The 27,175-nt window shown below is 42.7% G+C and overlaps 1 protein-coding gene across 10 annotated transcripts in view; it reads left to right on the plus strand.

Moving 5' to 3' along the window:
- PTPRM (protein tyrosine phosphatase receptor type M) overlaps window positions 1–27,175 on the plus strand; it is a 797,738-nt gene that overhangs the window by 674,807 nt on the left and 95,756 nt on the right. For all 10 annotated transcript variants that reach the window (XM_017864681.1, XM_017864682.1, XM_017864683.1 and 7 more), the window contains one exon: window positions 9,313–9,400. In XM_017864681.1, the coding sequence (XP_017720170.1) occupies window positions 9,313–9,400 (88 nt within the window). The remainder of the gene's footprint in view (window positions 1–9,312; window positions 9,401–27,175) is intronic.

Here is a 27,175-nt window from a genome sequence, read left to right on the forward strand (position 1 = left end):
AAAAAAAAAAAAAAAAGTATCCTTAGATTTTCAGTCACATTTGATGGAGTTTATGTGCTCTGATTTCTGAGGTGAGGACATTTTAAAACTTTACAGCTCTCCAAGAAATAACAGGAAGAGGATGTTTGCTTTAGAAAAAGATAAGAGGGACAAGAATAAAATCCCCACCCAATTTCCAAATACTATATAGAGTCTGTGAAGGAAAAATACAGAAATGGGCGGGGGGAGGAATGGAAAAAATTATCTTGGAGACAACAGCAAAAACTGGCGATCAAGTCAGTAAGGATGTACTGTCATCAAGGTCTCAGGTTTTCATATTGGAACGAGAATAGTAACAGGTGGCTTTGATGGAGCACTGGATGTATGTTGGGTGTGTCACACATGTTGAGTCTCACCCCCCTTCCTGTGGCCATGGTGTCAGGAGGGAGACTTGCTCAGTTTTCAAATAGGAAAGTGACAGGTGCCCTGGTGTGTTTATAACAGCTCACTCTGGCCCAAGTGTATAAACTGGAGGGTGGCAGAGACCAGTCAGGAAGATACTGCAATAACGCAGGCAAGAGATGGGTTGGAGGCTGCTCTCCAAAGGAAGGGAGCAGCTGAATTTCCACAAAAACATCCATCTGCTCTCTAGATGTTTTCAAGATGCCTTTTCCAAGGAGGTATTCTTACTGCTCTCTGAGGATCTGGGCGCATTTGCACAGGCTGACTGTCAGAGTCAGGTGCAGAGGTGGAGGAAATTACAGCTCTTGAGTAGTGTGAACATCCCAAACTCCAGCAATATCTGCTTCGGAGGCAAAATGAAAATTGCTGTCTCTCTGAAATGTGGGGTGACAAGACATAAGCCTAGCATGACTTGTAGAAACACGGATACTTTCAGCTGACTCTAGAACAGAGCAGTCCTCTTTGGGGTACCCGTGAACAGATTACTCACTGACATCACTATTTTCCCACCCCATTAAATTACCATGACCTCTTTGGGTTTGCAAGGGCACTGCAGTGAGAACAGGGGCAGGTCCAAGTTCCAGAATCTTCAAAGATTGATCTCATTGATATACATGGGAATCAAGAGATAGGCAACTCGAAAAAGTCAGCTTTGACCAAGTTTTATGTAATAAATCTAAACACGTAGAAACCCTTTGTCCAGCTTCTCCAGGACACCATCCTCATTCCATAAGAAGCAGCAGAGATTCTTACAGGAAGAAGGAGTCTGGAAATGGGGCTTTTGACTTCTAAACTGATGAAATATTCTTGTGATGAGCCCTTAAGAGCCCCTGAAGGGGGGTGCCAAGGAAACAAGGACTCCCTGAAATGCAGCTGAGAGCTTCATCATGGGCAAGACGACAGAGGCACCAGCCTGGAGAAGACGTTCCAGATAAGGGGAGCCCCAGGCATGGCTGAGGATTTAGGTCTCTGTTATTAAACCGTTTTCTAGGGAACAAAAGGAAAGAGGAGTGCAGGCCAAGAAAGGGTTGAATATCCCCTAACAACCCACCCTCTGCTTCTTACAGTTAATGCCCTACTGACGCTCACCCCAATTATATCAAAATCATCTCCTTTTTGGAGCCGCCTTACTCTGCGTCAGTCTCTACAATCCCACGGAACATCGGCCTTGTCCAAGGAATGTTCAGCAGCCGTGAACACTCTGTAGTTACTGTTTGCATGACTGTCTCCCCTTGTCACTCATTTGAAGGATGTGATTTTTGCTCTTACCACTTGATCAGTGGTTCTCAACTTATTTCTGCTCCAGTGCTCTTGAGGGCTGTGTCACTCCATTAGCGGGAGCTGACGACCACAGTGCTGCTGAAAGTGGGAAGAAAGGGGACTTTGGAAACTGAGCAAATTTGAAGAGAAAGAAAGGCAACTTGATTGAGGGTCCCTCCAGGGTGTGCATACTTACATCACCAGGAAGCATTGCTGTGCAGATGGCGATAGGACTGTGCCACCGAACTGGCTCATTCCATAAAATGTGGTAACCAGAAATCCTTGGTGTCTTAAGACCCATGGCTGGGGTGACTTGAGAATGAATGCCACATGCACAGTGCAATGCAGCAGGCACAAAGCCACAAGTTCTGAGCCAGCTTTGTGGCCAAATGGAGGCGCACTAAGTTCAGAAAGGAATGGCCTTGGCTCGGGTCCCAGCTCTTCTGTTTACCAGCTGTGTGATTTCAGGAGAGTCACTCAAAGTCTTTCATACTAAATTTCCTTATCTATACAACAGGATAAAAATGCTCACCCCCGATAGGGCTTCACAAACCTTATAAACATGTATGGATCAACAGGAAATATATGACACTGCTGTGAAAAGGCACTCGTAAAATCCCTCATTCAGAGTAATATTCAACAGAATAAGAAACATATTCTAACGCTCAGACATCATGGGGACTGTTTACAGGCGTGAAAACATTGTGTGTGTGTATATATATATATATATTTAAATATATATATATTTATTTAGGCGGCAACCCTCAATCCCATTATCAAAAGAGAAAAAGATGTTAAGTAAAGGAAGATAATCATACGATAACTGTTGCCAAGATCATGGATGGCCATTCTGAATCCTGCAAAATAGAAAAATTCTGCACAATTTCACATTGGATTAAGTTGCAATAAAAAGTGGCCAGAGATTAGCAACTTCTTTAAAAGATCAATGAATGTTCACATTTAGATTTCAGTTTGTGTAGAAACCTAGTTCGTGTGTCTAGATTCTTGTTTTCACCCAATCCTCACCTCTCTCACCCGTGAAGCGTCACATGCTCCTTTTGCCTGCCTTTGTTCAGGACACTGGAGAATGACAGAGACCAGTGACCATTGCCACCACTGTGCCTGAACTTCTGGGGCACCCAGCTTTGTGGTCCATCAGGCTAAGTTAGGTGGCTTCAGTTGCTTTAGTGCTGTAGCAATAAATAGTTTATATGGGATCTAATAAAATGTGACGCTTCGAAGCACCAGAAGAGAAGTCTGAGCAGAAAACAAAGAAAGTTCACAGTTTGCATGCCCCAGTGAGTTCATCTTCCTTCTTTCAGGGTGACGATTTTAGTCATTTTTACATGCACAATTTTATTCATATGAGAAAGGGAGGAAACATTCTGTTTCAGAAGCATCTAAAAAACCTGACCCTGCACTGCCTGAAAACATACTGTACATTATGTACAGCCTTGACCTGCATCCCTTTCTTTCTGGCAGCTTTTCTGTTGAATAGGATTTTTTTTCTCCTTTTTTAATATCTAGGAGCTGTGGCATTTTTAACAGACTGCATCATTTTGGAGTAATGTTCTCTTGAGGTGGGCAACTGAGATGTATAATTATATCCTGTGGAAAATGATGGTGGTATGAGGGGTGGGGAAGGAGGTTATTGAATTACAAAAACATGTTTCCTATTCAGAAAAAAATGACAGTATGCAGGATGTTCAATTTCCTTCTGCTCTGTGCCCATGGAGAGTGCAGCCTCTTCAAGTGGGGGAAGTCATTGGTATTCACTGGAGCTTGCCTGGTTTCATTTTTATTGTTTTGGAGACTGATTACTCTTTCAGAGTGGTTCCCAGGTCTGCTGCCTCTTTGCAGTATATATGAGCTAAGGTAGTCAGAGGAAACACTTTAATTACATTTTAAGTAGAATAAAAGCATAAGTATATTTATGAAAATTCTCACAGAAGGTGCAGTGAGACCATTAACTTAAATCCCAAAAACGCATGTAGTGTTTTTTCATAATAGAAAGTTCATAGTGGGTGTGTTAAATTATACCCGCATGTTTAGAATCTGCCCTAAACACTAAATATTGCCTAAATGTGCGTATTATATTCAAAATTCCCCCTGGAAAACTTGTGCTGGAGGCAGGGGCCATCACTGCCTGCCTCCCACACTTGTCCTTAAGTTGCTGCTCTGCAGATGGGACGTCCTCAGCGGCTGAATGATGCTTTTAGCCTTGGTTCCCTCAGCCATCCCTCCTGCTGTCTCTCATTGGGCCTCTTGTTCAAAATTATGCCTGAGCTTTGGTCAAATTTGATTTTAGCAAGCCTGAACATAATTCTGTCAAGGGAAGACTCCGAGGTGAGAGATAGAGGAGGAGTTGGAGGTTGTGCTTAAACTTGAACGTAAGGATTTGTCTCAGGCATAGAGAGATGCAAGAAGATAAGCAAAATTTCCCCCCAGAGACCAGAAGCCAGTCGTTGGCATATGCTTCGAAAATCCTTACTCCAGAGAACAAAGTTCTTTTCTTTCTGTCAGCACTGGGAGGATTCACAACCTGATTGTCTTTACTTTCAACAAGTTTGAGAGGAATCCTTCTTTTCTACAAAATAAATTATGTGGTGATTACTTCCGAAGAATATTGGTTCAGAGTAGAACTCTTCTTAAAGCATTCAGTATTCAATTTATGTAAACTTAAAAGAACATGTTTAACTTTTGACCTCTTGAAGGTAAAAAAGATAGCTAAAGAACCTTTCTTTCTTGCCCAAAGAAAAATGCACAGGCGAACATCTTATAAAATGTGTGTTGACTTCGCTTAATTTATTAAAAGATATTTAAAAGTGAAAAAACATGTGAAAAGGAACATAACAGAATAATTGCATAGTAAAGTTACACATAACCCAATGTTATTTGATTTTCCTCAGGCACATTTTACTGTTGTGTTTATTAGTGATTATGCCAATCTCATGGTCTGCAAAAAAAAAGAAGGGGGTGGACTCACAGGGTCAGTAGAGAATCCTCAGTCTCTCTAGGGAAGGAAGAATGAAGGAAGTATAGCTGCCACCTCTGCAGCTGCACATCTGTGGCAGTCCTGGCTGCAAACCAGACATGAATCAGTATTCTAAGGCACTGACGGCAGTGTTCCTGTCCCAGTTACCATACTTGCTCTGAGAATTGTTAACCCGGAAAGCAACCAGGGGCACAGTCTGAGAGATCCATGTACCATATCATGGCTTCTCTGAATACTCAGTGGCTCCAGATAAAGTTTTATTTTCTAACTAAAAATTTAAACAATTGGCTTTTGTCTCACTTTAGGCATAAGAAGAAGTCTAAAGTACATATTTTCTCAGATATCTGGAAAGTATATGCTAGAAAAAAAGCCATAATATTCCAAACGGGATCCATCTTAGGAAAAACCATTTTTAATCTCATAACAAAAGGAAATAAAAGCCAAGGCAACCAATCTAGAAAGACTTTCCCTTTTCTCTCTGGGCTCCCGTAGGTATATTACTTATTTTCCAAGCCAGGGATAAGGACACGTGGTCTCAGTAATCCAAATGTATCCATGGGGAAATTGGCTATATAATTGGAAGCAACACTTACAGAAAATGCAAGACACCGTCACCATATCTGTATGGAGTCAGGAGACAGTGACATTTATCTGTGGAGGCACTAGTTATCTGTCCTTTTCCTCAGAGCATCTCTAATTTTGTTTTGTTTTTTAAAAAATACATTTTGCCATTTATAGTGATTCATATAATTCCTGGATAAGAAGTTGGGAGGCTCATTGCAAGAAGTTGAACTTTTCCGACAATGGCTTCCATGCAATGAACACATATGTATGAGAAAAAAAAAATTCCTGTTTTATAAAAGTAATAGTTAAAACATTTTAAATATTCTTTTGTTGTAAACGTCCTTTCAGAGACAAGCAGAGATAATCTCGGCATGGAAAACAGTTGTTGGCGATGTGTATTTAAGTTGACTTAATAGTGTTTTCTTCTCAAGGTCATTGGGGTAAGGGTGGTAGAGAAAACGCAGTGGATAAAGAGTCAGAGACACTGACTTCTGATCTAGGTTGTGTTAGAAGCTGTTGAGGTGTCTGTCTTCATCTCATGTCCCTCAGCTGTAAGGGACAGCTCATGTCCTCGCCTCCAGTGAGGATCAGGTGAGATGATGGACTCATTCACCTGCACATACTTGTTGATACTCTCAAAATAAGTGTTCAGAGATGGATAAAACTTGGGCCCCATCTGTAGGAAAACATTCTGGGAACTGTAGTGCTCAAATGCAGTACAATTGGTTATTGTTTCATTTGTTGATTTGTGTCTGTTTCTTGGTCACCAATTAAATGAAAATAATACAACTAAAATAACTATTTTTAAATACAAGGACTATTGGCAGTCCTGTAATAACCACAAATGCTAAAGAAACACAGCTGTGATGTGAGCGTCATTCCCCACAAGGGAGCCTCTGTGTGTCCAGAGAGGGCAGGGACTCTTATATGGCTCGGGTCCCCACGTGAAGGCTCAGGGAATCTAGGGGCATTTTCTGTATGAGTTGAGGCTGTGGATTTACTGGAAGACTTCAAAGTCTCAAAGTCAGTTTTCTTCTTCCATCTTCCTACAAAAAACAAAATCTGAGAACTTTTTAGGTGGGTGGAAAAGGCAGAGGGAAGTGAAATCGGTAATTAATCATGACAAACTCAAAGTGGAATTAAATCGTTGGAAGTCAAATAATAGTTATTACTCAACTATAAAATTATTGTCATTCATAGAGTAACAAAGACAGTATTCAGAAAAAGAGTATCTGACTTTAAAATCCCTGAAGCTATTTTTAAATGCATGTTGTACGGCAGAATAGAAGTTACATGTTTGAATATGTCCCCTGATTATATAAAGGTCTTGTTCTAGATGGAATCAACTAGCCATTTTTAATGATAGTATTTCTATTGAGTTAATTTATTAATAACCTGAAAATGTTTCTATTTGTATTTGCCCTGTATCATACAGTGTTTTACTTTTTGTATTAGTCCATTCTCATGCTGCCATGAGGAAATACCCGAGGCTAGGCACAATGGCTCACTCCTGTAATCCCAGCAGGTGAATCCCAAGGTGGGTGAATCACTTGAGGTCAGGAGTTTGAGACCAGCCTGGCCAACGTGGTGAAACCCTGTCTGTACTAAAAATACAAAAATCAGCCAGACGTGGTGGTACGTGCCTGTAATTCCAGCCACTCGGGAGGGTAAAGCATGAGAATCGTTTCAACCAGGAGGCAGAGGTTGCAGTGAGCTGAGATCGTGCCACTGCACTCTAGCCTGGGTGACAGAGTGAGACTCTGTCTCAAATTAAAAAAAAAAAAGAAAAAAGAAATACCCAAAACCAGGTAATTTATAAAGGAAAGAGGTTTAATTGATGCACAGTTCCACAGGGCTGGGGAAGCCACGGGAAACTTACAGTCACGGCAGAAGGGGAAGCAAACACGTCTTTCTTCACATGGGGGCAGCAAGGAAGAGTGCCGAGTGAAGGATGGGAAAAGCCCCTTATAAAACCATCAAATCTCATGAGAACTCACTCACTATCAGGAAAACGGCGTGGAGGAAACCACCACTGTGATTCAATTATCTCCCACCCGGTCCCTCCCACAACACATGGGGATTATGGGAACTACAATTGAAGATGAGATTTGGGTGGGGACACAGCCAAACCATGTCACTCTTCAACTAGCGACACATAGTGCGAGTCTGTTAACACAGCTGTTCGTATATCGCACGTCTGATCCTACCGTGTTTTTGAAATGATAAATATAAGGTAAAAACTGTTATGATGATAAAGTGTTACCTATGATCACAACTAAGGGACCTTAAGATGAGTAGATTAAACCTCTTAACTCTTAGGTGCGTAGTGTTATTTTTTTCACTCTTCTGTGTTGTGTGATAAAATGGTGTTGCTCAGCTGTTTTGTTGGGTGGATGTACTGAGGACAAGATCTGAAGCCTGAGGGCAGGACAGACCTGGGGCTGGGGTTTTCTCCAGCTAGTCTCTGATGCGAGCTCGGTTGTATGGTAACAGCAGTATCCATACCCACCAAGCCACAGAAAAGGCATGGACTTGGCAAACTATGTCAGGTCCATTCCATTCAACGGCGGAATGAAATCTGCAGACTGTGGATAGGTAGGCTTTCCAAGCCTTAGAGCCCCTTGCACACTTAAGCTGCAGAAATAAAGCTTCATTTTGAGATCAAAGCCAAAACATACTACAACCAAACACCACAGTTATTCATTCATTCAGTAACTAATTACTGGATTCCAAACATAAATGATGAACACACAATCCCCGCTCTCAGGGAGTCCACAGCCTGGTGGCAGAGACAGACACAGAAACAACAGAGGATGCCAAGCACTGTCCACTTAGTGGTCAGAATACTGTGCAGCACACAGGTGGGCAGAGTGGGGCACAGATACCCCATGGCGTCTGCAAGCAGTGTGTCCTACTGCAGCAGTGCTAAGCAACAATTTACCTCATGAGGGAGAGTCGGACCCATGAAAGGGAATAAATACATTCTACCTAGCGACAGACTAATCTCAAAATATTGTAAATGGTGGAAATGGCCAAGATGGCTGAACACCACAGGTGAGATGGAGACTGGGGAGGAAGGAAGAGCTTCTGTTTGGGAGAGAACTTGAAAGCCACCCTGGAGCACACTGAGGACACGAGTCCCTAATGCCCTGTTCTCTGGCCCCAAAGCATTCCCAAATGGCGCTCATTCATCTGCTTGCCCTTCGTCTCTTCTTCTTTCCCTCTCTCTTCCTTCCCAGTGGGTGCCAGGAAGTATATGAATACCGTGGCAAAAACAAGAAATAGCTTTAATGAATCCTGTTCACTTCTATGGGAGGTTCTCCCATAACCTCCTCACATAGTTGACCACATAAAGGTAAAATGTAGTGTGAACTAAAGTGGAAATAAAGTCACACATTTTTCTTTTCTACTTGTCCACTGAGAGTAGAGGACATTTTCATTACAACTTGAACAAAAATAAATAAATAACCTGAAGATTAAAGACTCCAGGCATCATAATGCCAAATCCCTAAATAAATGAACATCCAAACTCCATTAAAAATAAAGAGAAAACTCTGGCAGAGTTTATTACAGGATTTTAGCCTGGAAGTCATGCAGTCTCAGCTTACCTACTCTCATGTTTTAACAAAAAGTAACCTTTCTTCAATGAGCAATTAGAGAGAAAAAGATATCACTGTATCTCTTACAAGAATTTAAAAAATGACAATATAATTAGGAAATTGAGAGAAACGTTAATTTTTCTGTATTAAATATTAAGGTGGGATGGGGATGAACATGTGACCATTTTTACTGGGTTAGACAGAGAAATTGTGGGTTCACTCTTCAGCCTCCATCCCTGTGTTTGTAAGATACTAACTAAAGGAAAACAACATTTAGAAAAAGCTAAATGAAATATTTAAAATGTAATATAGTGTAATAATCCCTTATCTCGTTCCTGTGGGCATTCTTTCCTTCTTGACCCCTGTTCTACGTTTTTTAAGAACATCCTCCATCGTTAAGATCCCTCTGTTTACTGTGCCAAGTGGTAATTCTCAGTCTCACTTTCCTTCTAGAGCTTCTTTGAAGGGCAGTCTGCACCATGGGACTCGGCTAAGAAAGATGAGAACAGAATGAAGAACAGATACGGGAATATCATTGCATGTAAGTGTCAACAGTGTCATTGTGCTGTTGTAGAACTTCCTTTTCGCATCTGGTAAGATTGACCACCAGGCTCATGCAGAGGAAATTTACAGTGCAATTACCGCCTTCATCCTTCTAGAAGAGCTGGTGTTACGCCCGAACTAAAGAAAGGAATAACTGTCTACCCCCACTTCATCACTGCACTGTTGTTATGGGCCCTGTTTCACTTACGATTTAAGGTTTGGGTAACATAGGTAACATTAAAATGCTGAGAAGGAAAATGCATATTGGATGGAGTAAACATAATAGTCCTAATGTTTCCCAGCTGCTATGTGAGAATGAATGGAAATAATGATGCACAGCATGCCTTAATGCAAGGAGCTCAGAGTTCTCTGCTAACGTTAACTCATTAATCCTGTGGACACTGGATTAGGTAGGTCAGTAATAGCCCCATTTTGAGGACAGGAAACTGAAACTCAGAAGTTAAATGATACTCCCCGTATCACAACACTTATTAGCAAAAGAGCTAGGAGTATAGCTTAGAAATACCCAGTGCCTGTGAAACTGAATGTTCCCAACCCATAATGCCTTGGATGGTTTTTAAGTCGAGCCCAGCCTCATTAATGTTCCGTAGCAATGCTGAGACGCGTGCTAGATTGATGAAACCCCTTCTCCCACGGCCCGCACTATCCATCCCCTGCATTAAACTGCTCTCTGTCATCCGTGACTGCATCAAGGCACTGACGGGCCCACTGTGGTCACCTGCCATAATTCATACTATTTATAAAGATACATAAATTTTAAAAAACAACACAACAATGCTGATGAGGCCAAGAGAACATCTCGCGCATCGTGTCTCATTCCTTACGAGAGAACAAACTTGGAAGGTTTGGTTTTTCCAGGGGAGCGATCTGTTAGCTTTATTGATTGTGAAAGTACTGTTAAAGTGTCTTTGCCTGAGTTCACATTTCTTAGTGTGACAGTACAGATTCTCTAGCAGTGCTGCCACAGGATTTCCTGTGACTGCAGAAATGTTTCATGTCTGTGCTATCCCAGACGGTAGCCATGAGCCACATAGGAGTAGCTACACGCTGCATACTTGGAATATGGCCGTATGACTGAGAAACTGAATTTTATTTTATTTCTCGTTTTTGCTGTTCAAGAGTTTGACAACATGAATTTTAAATTTTGTTTAATTTTTACTATTGTTAATTTAAACAGTTCATGAGGCTAGTGGCTACTACTTTGGACAGCACAGATTTCAGTGTGTTTTAGAAAAAGAAATGGGGGAAGGGAGGTGTGGAGCTTGTATATGGCACAAAACGTCCCAACTGAGCACGTGCTGCTTTCCCTCTGGCCATCAAGAAATGATCGCCAGGGTTGCCGGGTACAAATGCTGGCTTCATGTGTTTGTAGTTGCTTTTAGAGCGTGCTGTATTTAGTAGCACTGGAGTGGTCATGTCACAGTCCTTTGTAGGTAGGAGATGCTGTCCTGAGGTCTAGGGTTGATTCCTCCTCACTGGATTCCATCAACACTTGTGGGACACATTCCTGATACTGGATACTGAGGACACAAAGTCCATGGAAATGAGATGGTGCCCCTGTCCCCAGGACAGCCCCAACCGGACAGTCAGATCGCTATGGGGTAGACCAGTGCCATGGCACAGGGCTGTGTTGCAGCCCAGTACACAGTGTTCCAGAGGCTCAGAGAAAGAAAACATGGTTTCTTGGTCTAGACCAAGACATGGTTTCTTGGTCTAGACCCTTCTAAGTTCCTTCATTTTCTCTGGGAGCCCACTGAAGCTTTGCGCTGTTAGAATTCAGATTTCTCCCGATGGCTTATGAGATCCTTTCCAAGAGTCCCTTCAGCTCCGCAGCAAACTCACAGAGATTCTTGAAAGTGAAGTGGGGAATCCCCTTCCCATATCAAGTGGAAGGGACATTGCTGAGTCTATAACTTCATCGCATAGCATCACCAATGTGGCCTCATGCTGAGCATACAGAATGCAGTGTCAAGGGATGTAGTCTTGGGTATGCTGAGAGATCCAGATGTCCTTTCTCCAATACAACATTGAGTCTGCTTCTTCCCGATATCTAGTTTAATACCTCCTCGTGGAGACACTGAGATATATTTTTTAATCATGAGTGAGAAAAGCTAGTATTTGCTGAGCACTTACATATGCCAGACACACTAAGTACTTTGCACATAGAAATTTGCTCATTTCCTGTAACAACACCATGAAATAGGTAATATTTTTGTATCTGTTTTCCAGGTGAGGAAACTGAGGGATAAAGAATGTTACAGGGTTTCACAGTTAATAAGGAATGGAGGCAGGATTCCAGCCCAGGAGCAGCTTTTATAACCACTGCCTGATGGGTGCTGGGATCATTGGTCCCACTGGCCTGGTTTTCACCAGGAGCGGTGACTCATACCTGTAATCCTAGCACTTTGGGAGACTGAGTTGGGAGGATTGCTTGAGGCCAGGAGTTGGAGACCAGCCTTGGCAACAAAGCGAGATTCTGTCTCTACAAAAAAAGCAAAAAAAGTGACTGAGCATAGTGGCTCACGCCTGTAATCCCAGCACTTTGGGAGGCCGAGGCAGGCAGATCATGAGGTCAGGAGATCAAGACCATCCTGGCTAACATGGTGAAAGCCCATCTCTACTAAAAATACAAAAAAAATTAGCCGGGCATGGTGGCAGGCGCCAGCTACTCGGGAGGCTGAGGCAGGAGAATGGTGTGACCCCGGGAGACGGAGCTTGCAGTGTGCCGAGATCACGCCACTGCACTCCAGCCTGGGCGACAGAGCGAGACTCCGTCTCAAAAAAAAAAAAAAAAAGAAGTAAAATAAGTAGTTGGGCATGATGGTGTATGCCTGCAGTTCCAGCTACTCAGGAGGTGGAGGCAGGCAAACATGGGCATGGCCCCATATTGATTGTTTCCTTTCTATAAAATGTCTGCAGGCTCTCCACCACATTCCGAGCAGATTTTCTCTTTATACCTCCAGAGATCCTGCCCACTTTGTCTCCACTTGACCCTTGTAGGTATTTGATATATAGCTGTTTGTCACAGGAACGCTGAATTCTATTCCTCTACCCATTGCTCATCACTGAGAGTATGTACTTAAAAGGGTCCAATAATCTATTTCTTTATTCAATAAATATTTATTGATCACTTTCTTTTTGCCAGACTCTGTGGTAGGCACTGCTATAAAAAGATAATGAAGACCGATAAAACGATAATGAAGGCTGAGGCGGGTGGATTACATGAGTTCAGGAGCTTGAGACCAACCTGGCCAACATGGTGAAACCTTGCCTCTACTAAAAAGACAAAAATTAGCTGGGTGTGGTGGCAAGTCCCTGTAATCCCAGCTACTGGGGAGGCTGAGGCAAGAAAATTGCTTGAACCTGGGAGGCGGAGGTTGCAGTGAGCCGATCGTGCCACTGCGCTCCAGCCTGGTGACAGAGCGAGACTCCAGAGGTCTCAAAAAAAAAGAAAAAAGAAGATAATAAAACACAAATAGATATTGCCCTCCTAGTACCTACAGTCTAGTGCAGGGGGTTGGCAAACTTTTTTTCTATAAAGGGTCCGGTAGTAAATGTTTTACCCTTTACAGGCCAATCTCAGTCTCAGTTCAGCTTCTTGGCTCTGCTGTTTTCATGAAAAAGCAGCCACAGACAATACAGAAACAGATGGGGTCTGACTATGTTCCAGGGAAACTTTTTTTCAAAGCCAGGCAATGGGCTGGATTTGGCCCACAAACAATAGTTTGCTGACTCCTGGTTTAGTGAAGAACAGATTCTGCAAGGGGAACTTTTTCCTACCCCTCAGGGCACATTTCTACCAGCAAGATTGTTTTCAACTCTCAGGACCCTGAACTTAGGATCAGTTTTTTCAGCACCCCAAATATAGGTCTCAAATGTGATTTGTGTGTCTGGCACAATGTTGTCAGAGGGAGGATGAGTTTAAATCTACCTCCTACCACCATGAATTTGCAGTCTGTGGCCAGATATGGATAAGACATGCATGAAATAAAAGATCTCAGGTCCATAAATAAATGGAGAATGTATTGTGGGGACACCACTGGGGACTTGCAGGAGAAGGGTGAGTGGATGAGTGGCAGACTCATCAGGAAAGACCTTTCAGACAAAAGAGAAGGACGTAGGTTTGGAGATGGGAGGAACAGTTGGGAGTCCTTGACCTACCACCTACTGGCTCAATGACCTTGGGTGAGTCGTGAGCCTTCTCAATGTCAGAATTTCCTGAAAAGATCACGTGTTGTGTAAATGAATAGAAATGCCACATTAAAACAATATTGATCATTGTTCCTGAAAAAAAATCTCACGTCTTCATTATTTCTGTGTTACTCTTCTTGAGTTTAGCAGATTCATTACTTCATTTAAAAGGGGGAAAAAGAATCAGCATGTTGAAGTTTCAGATTCCAATGATGAGCTGGTGTGTAATTCAGGGACCATCCCGCTCCTTACTGGTGAGCACTTCTGTGTGCAGTGGCCCAGTTCTGCCCAGGCGGGACTCTGGCTTCTGTCTCCGGGCATTGTGGTGGACTGTCATTTACCCGTGACCTCTGGGGCTACATTTTCTAGCCCTCACTGCCCTCCGCCCCATCCCTTCTGGTGCTCTTTTCGTGTTTCTTTACTGGGTTGTGTTATTTTTGTGTCTTTCTAGGGACAGTGTCAAAAAGAGGCTTCTCTGTCCAGCCTCCTAATCTTCCTTTCACGTTCCGTGGCGTCCTGAAGCCCTTCCCTGGGCATCCGTGTTACCCCTTCCTCTAGTTTGCTTCCTATACCCACACACACATAATGACCCACACACACATAATGACCCACACACACATAATGACCCACACATACATAATGACTCACATGTACATAACGGCTGTTTCTTTATGGGCACAGTGAATAGTGTTACTATCCCCCGCCTAAAAATTATGTAACTAGAAAAGTCAGTTCCACTTCCTGGGAAATCTGCTTCCTAGAGCCTCAGACTTGGGATAACACCACTAACTAGGGTGAGGAATTGGGGATTCAGTCAGCATAAATTAGAGATTCTTGTTAGTGCTTTTCAAAGAACACAGAAGTTGTATAATGATCACATTCATTGTTTTGCAGCAGTGTTTGCATGTAAAATAGTTTTAATGGTCCTTAAAACTGTTTATTGGCTTTTGCTCTTAAGTAAGTTAACTTTTCCCTTATTTACACTATAAATTTGCTGAGCTAGCCCCTTCCAAATATAAACCAACACCCTGTCCACCATTACCGCCCCTCCACACACAATCATAACCTCCTAATACTCTCAACAGCTCCTAATTATAATTAACTCTAAGCTTAAGGCACACACCGAATCTCCCTGCGAACGAGGCAGCCCCCTTGCAGCCGGCTCCTCTTTTGAGGGCTGGCAATTGGAGATAATGAGCCAGAATCTGCAGCAGCTTCCCAGGCTCCCTTTCTCCTCTCTTCTGTTCTTTATTCAACAAATATGTATTGATCTGCCATGTGCCAGGCACTGTGCCAAACCACAGTCTTTCTTTCAACAGATATTTGCTGAGTGCCTGTTATACACCAGGCACTATTCTAGGTGTCAGTGACAGAGCAGGGAACAAAGCAGACAGGATGCTGTGCTGGTGTCGTGCTGCACCTTCTTGTGGGGAAGACAATTGCTGAGTGCAGGGTGTAACACCCGTGTTAAGAGGTGAGCACGCGGCAAGGAAAATGAAGCAGGGAATGGAGACTGGTCAGGGGGGCGATGTTTTTAGATTGTGGTCAAGGAAAGCCTCCATGAGGGGATGAGATGCCAACCAGGACTTGAAACAGGTGAGAAGGCAGAGGAGTGTCGCTGCCCAGGTGGCTGGGACAGCAGGGAAGGCTGTGCTGCCAGAGCAGCGGGAGTGGGGTAGGGGCAGATGTGTGAGATGCAGGGACTCTGGGGTGACCACAGGAGCAAGAGCTGACAGACCCCCTGCCCTCATGAAGCTGATGGCCCTGTGAGATTTCGTCGGGGAGAAGGGGGTGATGTAAATGATTACAAAATAAAATTCAAGTTAAGGGCACAGAAGGCGTTAACATGGTACTATGGAAACTCACAAGGTGGGGACCGAGTGAAGAGTTGTAGGAAGGCCTCCCTGAGGTTGGGACATGGTAAACAACTGAACAGAGGGGACGGAGCAGGGAGGATGCTGCAGAATTGGGAGGGGGGTCATGTGAACAGACCCTGTCATGCCGGGGAGCCCCTTGGGTCTGAAGAACTAAAGGAAGGCTGGGTGGCTGGAGCTGGAAGGGTAGGGGTAGGAGTTGGGCTTGAGAAGGAAGGAGGTGGAAGCCAGACCTACAGAGCCTTCTGGGGCAGGTTGAGGACTTTTGTCTTTATTATAAGAACAAGGGAAACTTCATTAAAGGGGTTGGGAGGGTGTCAATAAAATTTCATTGGAAAATTTAGATCTGATTGCAGAGAAAATAGGTTTGAAAGGGACAGCTGTTAAGAATTTCCAGTAGCCCGAGTGTGACACGATGATGATGTTGGCTAGAAAGAAAATAAGTAGATGAATTCAAAAGAGTAATGGACCCAACCGAAAGACGGATGGGACACAGAGTGAGGAAGACCGAAAAGCCCGAGGTGACTCCTGCATTTCCGACTTGCCGGAGGCTGAATGGTTAGATGGATGATGGGCGGTTGAACAGGTAGACACATGGAAGGATGGATGGGCCATTCCCTTCCAGTATTATCCATCCTGGATAATACTGGAAGGGAACGAGCTGTGGAAAGGAGCTCAGGTTGGCATGAGATCAACAGCAGCTTATGAGTTTGATTTGGGGACATATTAAGATGCTTTTGAAACATGCAAATGAGATGCCAAGCAGACAGTTCTGTAGACTGCTGTGAAATTTGAAAGAGAGGGGTCTGGGCTGGATTATAAATCATTGATCCATTTCATGGGTCATATGGGTGGTGGTAGAAGCCATTAGCAGAAGGAGGTGATCTGTGGAGGGAACACAGAGGGTGTAGAGAGCCCAGGACCCAGCTAAAGGAGAGTTAATAACGGCCGTCCTGAGACAGAACTGCTCAGCTGGCACAGGGAGCACTGTCTCCTGGAGAGAAGGGGTGCTGCTGGGTCCCACTGGTAGATCTAGTAGATCTAGTACAGCAGAGACTCTGATGTAGGGCTGAGGACACGAGGTCCCTTCTGAGGTGGGACCGCGCCCTCCTACTCCATTTCCTAACAGCGAGGTGTGACTAGTCAGTGACTGGAACTTCGGACCTACCCCAGATTCTTCTAAACAGTCAGCCAATCTTGGCTGCTCACACTGGAGGCTTCACTTTTCAAACATTTTGTTTTATATCAGTGTGCTTCTCTCTGCTAATTGAGTGACTCCAACAGTGTCTTTGAAGGGAAGGAATGGACTGGCAGGCGAGCTTTTGGCATTAACTTCAGGTGGGCATGAGCAAGAGAGAAGCAGATGGACACAATATGTTTAGGAAGGCATAGGGTGAAATAAATAAATCCCTGCCAGGATTCTGAAGAATAAAGTAAGAGCTCTGACACAGGGATTAGTCAGAGTCAGAAAAAGAGTCAGAAAACAAAACAAGACCCACATGAAACCAACAGGAAGAGGAGAGTTCATACGGAGCCACCGTCATCCAACTCAAACTTCCTGCTCAGAACCTGCATGGCAGAGCTGGGAACCCAGGGGGCAACAAGCAGGGAGACTGCAGTGGAGGTGGCATCTCCACTGGGTAAGGCGCCAAGCACTTCCTGAGTTGCAGGCACACCGGCCCTCCTGCAGATCCTCCTTGAAACAAGCGCAACAGCAGTCCTTGGCCCAAATGCAGCCACAGGAGGAGCAGATCCATTATTTGCAGAAATCAATTGTAATTAAAATTAATTTCCAGCCTTCTCTCAGAGGCCAAATGTTACTTAGATCATTGTGATTCCAATTTACCTTATATATGTCACCAGTATGTAGCAGAGAGAAAGAATTGGTTAGAGGTGAATTCTAGATTAATTAAAGAATTGATTATCAGTGACACACTCCATTTCTGCCGCTGTGGGACTATCTAATCACACACAAGTTAAAATTGCATGGCTATTGCCAATATCCATCATGTTTAATATGAAAGAGTTAAAATATTTGAAGCTACTTAGAGATATTTTTAAACGTAGTGTTACCTGATGGAAAGGGCGGAAATGCCACGTTTTAGGGTTGGAGCATAGACCTGCCCTAAATCTCACATCACCCCAGTCCAATGCATGCCTGTGTACACGGGGGGAAACCTCAGTGGATTAGCATTCTTCCACACTAAGCAGTGGTTTGTTGTGACAAGGTCTTTATGTGCCTGTTTCTTACCCAAAAATATCTGCTTTTCTCTGTTTCATCTAGTAAAGGCTTTTATTGAGAGATACGAGAGGAATAGCAAGTAGTTTTTATGCAGATGGAGTTTCTCAAAGTGGCAAAGTTTGTTACATTTCTTGATGGGGTAACATTGAGTTGTGATTATGATATAAACATAAGTTTAATTTTGATCATATTCAAGTCATACATGGCAAATAGATTTCTTTTTCTCCAATTCATACACATTAAAGAAACTTTGTACACTGTGGAAAACTTGGGGAACATAGCCCAGAATCTTACCATCCAGATTCAAACCTTGCTAACATTTTTTTTCTGTTTCATTTCAGTCTTCTTATTTTTCTATGTCTTGAAGCTCTTGACTTTATTTATTTATTTATTTATTTATTTATTTATTTGCTCTGTTTTTCAATGAGAATAGATGTGTTATTCTCTTTCTGATTACAAAGATAATATAAACCTTATAGACCATTAAAGCAGTACATAAAATCATAAAGATGCTAATAAAAATCACTCCAGATTTTATCCCCTACAGAAACCTCATTCTTCCAGTTATCCCACTATGCATACCTACACCTATACCAATGCATTTGATTGTTTCATATAAATAGACTCTTATTAGACATGCTGCCTTGTAGCCTGCTCTTTTCTTTTTCACTCTGTAATATGTCCCAGAGATCTTTCCAGGTAAATAAAAAGACCTAGTAATCCGTTTGAATGATTTTATCAGATTTTTTGCTTGTTTGCCCACCATTCTTCAGTTTCCTGTTTATATCATCGAATGGTTACCCAGGTGGTGTTAGGAAAAAAAGTCTGTTTTAGAAAAGCAGCCCTTGGCATGGATTCACTAGTGAGGGAAGCAACTAGAGGCAAAGATGAAATAGTGCAGATGAAAATGATCAGGTCTTAAATTAAGTCATTAAGTCATTGGCACTAATAAGACAAGTGATAGCTAACTTTCGTTTACTTCTTATTATATACCAGCCACTTACTAATGATTATTTATATTAGCTCACTCAGTCCTCACAAAACTCTATAATATAGGCAGTATTGTTATTCCAGTTTTACAGTTGGGGAAACTGAGGCACAGAGCAGTCAAATAACTTGTCCAAGGCCACACAACTAGAAAGCAGCAGAACTGAGATTCATGCAGGGATTCTGGCTCGGGAGCCTGGGATCCTAACCTCTGTGTTCCACTACACAGAAATAGGGATAGGTTGTTGAGCAGATACCAGGAGATTAAAATGTAGGAGTTATTGAAGAGCATTCAGCGTGTCTTCAAACCGTTCTCCTGTTTCCTTTTTAAAAGTATCTCCAGCTCCTCTTCCCTGAAAGATTGCCTGCTTCAAGTTTTCAGTTCTGCCCTATTCTCCTGTTCCCCAACAAGCATACTGGCTCTGTGCTTTGAAGATTGTATTGGTAAACTTCAACAGGGATGTTGCTTTCATTCACAGAAAAGAGTTGTTTTTTGTTGTTGTTGTTGTTTGTTTTTGTTTTTGTTTTGAGGCAGAGTTTCACTCTTGTTGCCCAGGCTAGAGTGCAATGGCATGATCTTGGCTCACTGCAACCTCCGCCTCCTGGGTTCAAGCGATTCTCCTGCCTCAGCCTCCTGAGTAGCTGGGATTACAGGGGCACACCACCACACCCAGATAATTTTGTATTTTTGGTAGAGACAGGGTTTCTCCGTGTTGGTCAGGTTTGTCTCGAACTCCCGACCTGAGGTGATCCACCCCCCTCAGCCTCCCAAAGTGCTGGGATTACAGGCAAGAGCCACTGCGCCCGGCGGGGTAATTTTTTTAAGGGGAACTAACTGTACTGTGTTCCAGGCACCTGATAATACTATGCATTATCTTACTTGGACTTCCCAAAACTCCTAGGAAAGTAGCCCCTCGTCACCCCTTTTTACAGATGAAGCTCAGCAGGACTCCAAATTTGTGCAGACGCATGTGAGTTGTAGAGCCAGCATCAAATCGTGGTCTCGGACACCAAAGCCCGTTAGTTTCGTTTCCTGCAAAATGGCTTTGGAATAATCAAGGAAAAACACCCATGCTGGCAGAGAAATACAGATGGTAATTAAAAACTACAGCTCAGGTCTTCTCAAACTTACCAGACTCTGTCCCCCGGAAATACCAAGTCCTCATAGTCTTGAGTCCGTGACTTTCATGGTTAGTAATTGACCTGTTGTTAACCACAAAACAGATTGAATTTTACAAATCTTATGCCTAGGCAGTTGAGTTTTCCAAACTTTTTCCTCCCCTCAACCCCAATGGCTAGACCCTGGCCCGGAAAGAGGGCCCCTCCCAGCTGCTAAGCCTTCAAAGCAAACCTGCAGAGCAGGGCTCGTCAGTGGACAATTGGCATTTCTTTGGGATTCTTTGTCTGAGTGACTCCCACATTTGCCAGATGGCAGAAATGTCTGTGAGGCATTTCCTCATAAAAATTTGATATAATTTAGCCTCAAGAGTACCCCAAGGAATAACTGAGTTTTCCTCAAAGAATGGTTGATACGTATTTATCTTTGTAATTGGCATCTGATTCAAGGAGAATGATATTTCAAGAACATATGGTGAGGGGCATCCATGTACTGATTTATTTGCCCCGACAGTCTATGTCTGTTGTTTTCATAGTCATCTGAGAACTTTGTTTGAAAGAGGACATGTAAGAATCTGCAGTTTCTGTGCCAAGTCATTCTGAGACATCCAAGCAGCAGAGTATAGCGGGGGTTCTGTGGCTGTAAGACCCAATCATTTCACTTCTTTAACTTTTACATTCACTGACATAATGTGAGTGATGGTGATACTTTCCTATTTCTTGTATTCTGGAAGGCAGAGGGATTAACTTGAGAAGTGCTGACCTGTTTCAGCTAGGAAATGCAGTCCTGTGATGACCAGCCTGTTGCTCTCCATGGCAGAACACATGTCCTGCATTCTCTACCCCACCTGAACCCCTTCTAGAGGCTTACCCCACTCTCACTGCTAACACAGGTATCTCCTGGGCTGGAGGTGGATTCACTTATCAGTGTTCATCTTATTTTATCACTGAAACAAGAATACTTCATAAACTACATGATGTATGACTGTTATCCTCTATTAGAAAGCTATAGAGGCCAGGCGTGGCGGCTCACACCTGTAATCCTAGTACTTTGGGAGGCCATGGCAGGCAGATCACCTGAGGAAAGGAGTTTGAGACCATCCTAGCCAACATGATGAAACCCCATCTCTACTAAAAATACAAAAAACTAGCCAAGCATGGTGGCAGGTGCCTATAATTGCAGCTTCTCGAAAGGCTGAGATAGGAGAATTGCTTGAACCCAGGAGGCGGAGCTTTCAGGGAGCAAAGATCACATCATTGCACTCCAGCCTGGGCAACAAGAGTGAAACTCCATCTCAAAAAAAAAAAAAGAAAAGAAAAGAAAAGAAATAAAGCTATAGAGTCACCATCACCCCTGCATTGATTTCATCAGGGAAAGGAAACTCACCATCTCAGGAAAATCTGCCTAGCAAAAGAATTCACAGGGCTCTAGGTTGCAAGTCCATGAATGCCCTTTCCTAGGATTTCAGGGACTAGAGTGGAACATGAGGAGCTGTTATACAAGGGAGGGATGGAAAAAATGTACTTTTATTTTGGAAAATACGCATAGCATAAAATTTACCATCTTAACCGTTTTTAAGTTCAGTGCCATTAAGTACTGTTAAAAGACAAACTTTAGACAAATTAAATTTAGCCAGGTTTATCTGAGCAAAGACCAATTCATGAATCGGGCAGCCCTCAGAAACAGAAGAGATTCAGAGAGCTACACCTAGAAGTGTGAGTGGCAGGCTTTTATAGGCCAGACAGAGAAGCAAAGTAGAGCAATCACCCAATTGGCTGCAGCTAGGCATCTGCTTATTTGAGCATGGTGCGATGAGTTGGGAGTTGGCTGCCTGATTGGTTGAAACCCTTCCTGTTTTATGTATCCCCGAGCACATGGTCCAATAGAAATAAACTATGAAATATAAATGTAAGCCGCATGTATAATATTAAATTGTCCTTAAATCTAATAGCCACACTACGTAACACAAAAAGAAATAAATTACTTAAGTTTAGTAATATATTTTATTAAATCTAATATGTCCTAAATGTCAGCTTTTCAACCTGCAGTCAGTATAAAACATATAAATGAGATATTTTACATTCTTTTTATCATACTAAGTCTTCCAAATTTGATGTGTATTTTACACTTATAGCACAGTTAGGATTAGCCTCATGTGGCTAACAGATAGTACAGATCTAGACAATATAATAATATTTTACCTGGTTTTTAACTTTACATAAGTGAAAGTATGTAACATATATCTGTGTTATCCAGTATTGTAGCTACTAACTACATGTAATTGTTTAAATTCATTAAAATTAAAATAAAATTTCAGTTCCTTTGTTACTCCAGCCACATTTCCTGTGCTCAGTAACTAGTGTGGCCTTTGTACTGGTGAGCACAAATATAGAATGTTTCCATCAGTGCAGGAAGTTCTACTGGACAGCATTGGTATATACTCTTCTGTGTATTGCTTTTTTTTTGTTCAACTGTGTTTGTATGATTTGTTCAAGTTGTATGTAACTGTAGCTTGTTCATTTTCATTACTAAATAGCATTCCACTTTATTAATATAATACAATTTATGTCTCCCTTCTGTTGATGGACATTTGGATTGTTTATTTTTGTCAGTTGTAAACAATATTGCTTCAGTATGTTTCCAGATGCACACAGCATCCATTTCCTCATGGCTGGGTCAAAGGGTGTGGATGTCTTCAGTTTTACTAAATAGCAAATTATTTCCCAAAGTGATTGTACTAATTTCATTTTCACCAGCAGCATCTGTGAGTTTATATTATTCCACGTCCTCACCTGACCTTGGTGTTCAGACTTAAATGTTTTGCCTTTCTAGTGGGTATGTGATGGTATCTCATTGTAAGCTAGGCTTTTTTTCACTTACTTATAAAAATAAATGTTTATCAATTATATATTTATCAATATATATTTATTTATACTGTTATTTTCATAGAGGCATGCACACAGAAGGTGAAGATGAATATAAGACACAGCTCCTCTTAAATAGTTTTTGTTTTTATAGACAGGGTCTTGCTCTGTTACCCAGGCGAGTGCAGTGGCGTAATCAGAGTTCGCTGCAACCCCAAACCACTATGCTCAAGGGATACTCCTGCCTCAGCCTCCCTAGGACTACAGGTGTGCACCACCATGCTAGGCTAATTCTTTTTTTAATTTTTGTTTTTTATAGAGACAAGGTCTCTAAAATAATAATAAAATGCCACGTTGCCCAGGCTGGTCTTGAATTCCTGAGCTCAAGCTATCCTCCTGCCTCGGCCTCCCAAGTAGCTTGGTCTACAGGCATGTGCCATCACATCCAGCTAAAGTATTTTTGATGTGTAGGAGAAATAAGTCATGTCTATAGATAACCATATATAAGAGCACCAAAAAGGGAAATCAAAGGACTATTGACATTTAAGGAAGGAGAATTTATACCCAACCACCTACTCTGTATCTCTATTCAGATGGTAAACACCTCAAATTAAATATATCCAACACTGTGCTCCTCATTTCCATCACCCACCCCAAGCTGGCTTTTCTCCATGGTTCACATCTAAGTCAATGGCACCATCTTCTGCCCTGTTTCTCAGGTCAGAATCCTAGAACTCAGTATGATATCTCTTCTCATCCACAATAAGTGAACTGATCATTGTGGTCATTCCTACCCACTAAATACCCCTCAGATTCGGCCCTGTCCACTAGCCCTCTGTATGCTAAGCTGCCATTGATTTCCCAGAACTGTTGCAGTAGCCTCCCCATTGTCTCCCCATACCCACTGACCCAACTGGAGCCCTTCCAGTTCATCCTCAACAATAGCAGGCATCTGATGAAATGAAGCACGCCCCTCCCTGTGGCTTCCGTGTGCTCAGGATGAAGGTCCTAATGACCTGGTCTTCCCTCCTCTCTGTTCTCATTTCCCACCACTCTCCTCCCTGGCTTCTGACAGCACATTCCTCACACCAGCCTTCTTTGGTTTCCTGAACATACTAGATCCTTCCTACCTCCTGGCCTGAACACACACTATCTCCTGGACTTGGAATTTAGGAGCTCTGCCCTCTCCACTTTCTATCTTCATGGTTTCAGCTTCAATGTCCTTTTATTAGGGAATTGTTTGCTAGCTCTTCAGAGTAGCTCAGGACCCATGCCATTCACTCTCATAGCTCTCTGTCCTTTCCAAGTTAGCACTTATCAAAATTGTATTTAAGTCATTATTTAAGCAATGACTGTTTTAATGTGTTTTCCATTGCCTTAAGTCCCATGAACTCAAGGACCATGGATCTAACTTGTGTACTACTACATATCCCCAGCGCTTAGCATGGTGTTTGGCATATAGCAGGTACTCAAAAAATCACTGAATAAATGAGAAGACCTTACTGAGGCGGGGACATGTGAGTTAAATACTGAAATATTGGCAGAATTTGGACAGTTAGAGATGAATAGGAATGATTAGGTAAGAGGTTTCTAGAAGATGAAGCAACTCAGTATTCTGACAATATTAGACAAGCCTGTATTAAAACTGAAATTTAGGCTGGGCACGGTGGCTCACAGCTGTAATCCCAGCACTTTGGGAAGCTGAAGCGGGTGGATCACTTGAGGTCAGTGGTTCGAGACCAGCCTGGTCAACATGGTGAAACCCCATCTCTACTTAAAATATAAAAATTAGTCAGGTGTGGAGGTATGTGCCTGTAATCCCAGCTACCCAGGAAGCTGAGGCAGGAGACTCACTTGAACCCAGGAGGCAGAGGTTGCAATGAGCCAAGATTGCGCCATTGCACTTTAGCCTGAGCAAAAAGAACAAAACTCCGTCTCAAAAAAATTTTTTTTAATTAAAAATTAAAAATAAATAAAACTGAAATTTGAAAAGGCACTGTGGACCTGTTCAGGGTATCTTGGATGATCCTGGACCACCACCCATTCATTAGCATGGGGAAGAGTTCAATCCTTCTTGCTCACTTGCTGTGGATTAGGAAGGGCCCCGCACGTGGACTGCAGCCTGTGCCTCTGTGCTGTGAATGGAGTCTCTTGGAGCTGGGTATGTGGCCTTGGGGAAAGGTACTCTTAGGGATATTCAGATTGTATGTGGCACTATCTTTGACCACAAGACATTATAATCTAGTAGAATCAATAAAAGAAAAAAAGATACTACCATGTATATAAAGGCAAAAACCATCTCATTCTGTTAGGAAGTCAGCTGTACCTGTGTCTTACAGGTTTCTCCATCCTGAGGGGAGTAAGGGCAGTTGAATCTGGAGAAGTAGCAGCCAAGTTAAATTTTGGGGTGTGGGTAAACTGACGGAACTGTAGGAGATGATGGTAAAACTCTACCTCAAAGGCTCTGTTGATAAGAAATAGGAATTCAGTCTTGGTGGAGACTGGCGTCCCTAAAGAGAACCTTCCAGAATAGTCTGAGCAGCCCACAGGTGGTAAATCACAGGAAATGAGCAGCACCCATCCTGAGGCGCTCGGAGAAATAAAGCACAAAATAGAGGGGGTTCTGACGAGCGGGTACAACAGATCTTCAAGACAGGCCTGCTTAGATTGCACGATTCTAATGCGGTCGGTTGCCTGCCTTTTGAAAACCTGCACAGGGAAAGCCCGAGTATCCAGGAAGGTGAACCTGACCTCCCCTCAGAGGAGCTGACGAAAGCCCGGTGTGTGTGGAGTAGCCGTGATTCAGTTCTAGAGTGCCTCTTTCATTCTTGAAGCTCAAATGGCATCGCCAGTGCTTGTGGCACCCTTTTGTGCAGTAGTTGCATGTAGGCACTGGCTCTCCTAAGATACACAAAAGCAGTAACAATCTACAAGTGCCTAGTGCACCTGCTCACCTCCCCCCAGCCCCCAATAGTGGCAAAACATATATAGGGAGCCCATGGTTTTAAGCAGCAAAATGTGTCCTAGGAAATTGGTTCTTAAAGCAGATTGCCATGAGGAAACATTCTGACTGCCAGTGAGTCTGTTCCTGGGGTTGCTGTGATCTGCTTGGACATCATCTATAAAAACAGCAAGAAGAAAAATGTGGGTGTCAATTACACAGCACATGATGATAATAACTGACATCTATCCATTGCTTTGTGTGGCTTTTTTCTGATCTCTTTATGTGTATTATTTTGATGCTCACAGTAATCCCACAAGGTAGGCACTCTTCATCTCCATTTTACAGCGAAGGAAGCACAGAAAGATTAAGTAACTGGCCCAAAACCACACATGAAGGATTCTAACCCACCAGCAGCAATTCTCACCTGCACACTCGACCCCAGAACTTGCTCATCCCATAGTCTCCTTTGAGCAGAGCAGGAAGACACGACCTCCTCTCAGCTTTTCTCCTTCTCTGGCCCAACTTGTCACCACATTCCAGATAAACTTATTGCACCCCAACTAACAGTGAGGCACTGACATGAAATATGTGACTACCTGTCATGAAGTGGAAAGCCCCGTCAAGGAAGGAAGGTTAGAAAATTGACACCGATTTCCTTCTGCCTGTGCTATTGACAACAAACAAAACATTTACTCAACAGGAGGTTAAACTCCAGAAACCAATATGAAACTTTGACTTTCACCCATTAGCATTTCAAGGAATGGGTCCAGGTCAATACTTGCTCCAGTGACTGGGGATAACAGCGTCCGTCATCTGCAGCTCTCCTGGCTTTTATCTCAAAAGCTGTGGGCTTCATTTCTCACCCACTAACCCAAATGAAATGTTGAGTAAAGTTAGCATTAGAAAAAGGCAGTCGTGGTTTAGAAGTAGGGTTTCCCACTGCTCCAGCAACACTGGAAGTGAAGTTTTCCAGAATGTTCTTATCAGGCCGCCCTGTGCTTTCCTTTCAGGGCAGCTGGCTTTTATCTATTCTGAATACTGAGTTTTAGCATACACTTTAATTGGAAGGAAGGGTCCCTCTGCTAAAAGGAACAGTAATTTAGGTATAGGTAAATACTTTTAAAGGATGTATATTTTCAAAAAACAACAATGCACTTTTGTTTCTTCAAAGTTATTTTAGGGGTAAACCTGGTATATTCCAGGCTCTAATCTAAGGGCCAGGGACAGAGCAGTGATCAGTGCAGGAAAATTCTGCCCTTAGGGTGCTATTAGCATCCTTTCTTGTTTTTTAATTTTTAAATTTTTATTTCAATAGGTTTTGGGGGAACAGGTGGTGGTGTTTGGCTACATGAATGAGTTCTTTAGTGGTGATTTCTGAGATTTTGATGCACCCATCACCCAAGCAGTGTACACCGTACCCAATGTGTAGTCTTTCATCCCTAACCCCCTTCTCACCCTTTCCCCTGAGTCCCCAAAGTCCATTGTATCATTCTTTTTTTTTTTTTTTTTTTGGTTTTTTTTTTTTTTTTTTTT

Source organism: Rhinopithecus bieti, unplaced genomic scaffold (assembly GCF_001698545.2).
Source record: "Rhinopithecus bieti isolate Rb0 unplaced genomic scaffold, ASM169854v2 scaffold_73682, whole genome shotgun sequence".
In the NCBI taxonomy this organism is placed as follows: Eukaryota; Metazoa; Chordata; class Mammalia; order Primates; family Cercopithecidae; genus Rhinopithecus; species Rhinopithecus bieti.